Source organism: Penaeus monodon, chromosome 21, assembly GCF_015228065.2.
Source record: "Penaeus monodon isolate SGIC_2016 chromosome 21, NSTDA_Pmon_1, whole genome shotgun sequence".
NCBI lineage: Eukaryota > Metazoa > Arthropoda > Malacostraca > Decapoda > Penaeidae > Penaeus > Penaeus monodon.
The window spans coordinates 33545347-33545798 of NC_051406.1; the positions used below are offsets into that span (position 1 = coordinate 33545347).

The window sequence follows — 452 nt, forward strand, 5'->3', positions numbered from 1 at the left end:
CAGCACAGGGAAGATGTCCTCCTCCTCAGCACCAGACAAGTCATTCTCAAAGCTGTCCTCAAGGTCTCCCATGAGGTCCCCATAGATCACGTGATCCTCATCCGAGTCAAAGGAGTAGAGTTCTTCGTCGGTGGAGGATCCGATATCAAGCACGATCTGGCCGTGGGTTCGGGGATCGTCGAGCGACTTAGCGAAATGGGCTCTGTGACCGACCTGTTCCAAGGAACCCTGCCTCGGCCATGATTGTCGGGGGCCGAGAGGCACGTGGCCGCCCTCGGGAGACTCCTCGGGGGACTGGTGGATGATAGACTCAATGGAGTTACACCTCTGCAAAAGAAGACCGCATTAATCACTTAGAAATCGAGAACATTTTATGCAAGTATTTAGTAACAGCTTTTTCGATGACGTTTAGAGAAATAAGAAACATAGACTTTAATGATAGCTGACAGCCA

General features: G+C 50.9%; 1 protein-coding gene across 1 annotated transcript in view; it reads right to left on the reverse strand.

Annotated features, from left to right (window-relative positions):
* Positions 1–452, reverse strand: part of LOC119586436 — a gene marked incomplete in the record, with an annotated part of 196777 nt that overhangs the window by 2601 nt on the left and 193724 nt on the right. Inside the window, 1 exon segment of the mRNA XM_037935164.1 lies at positions 1–327. Within this exon segment, the coding sequence (XP_037791092.1) occupies positions 1–327 (327 nt within the window).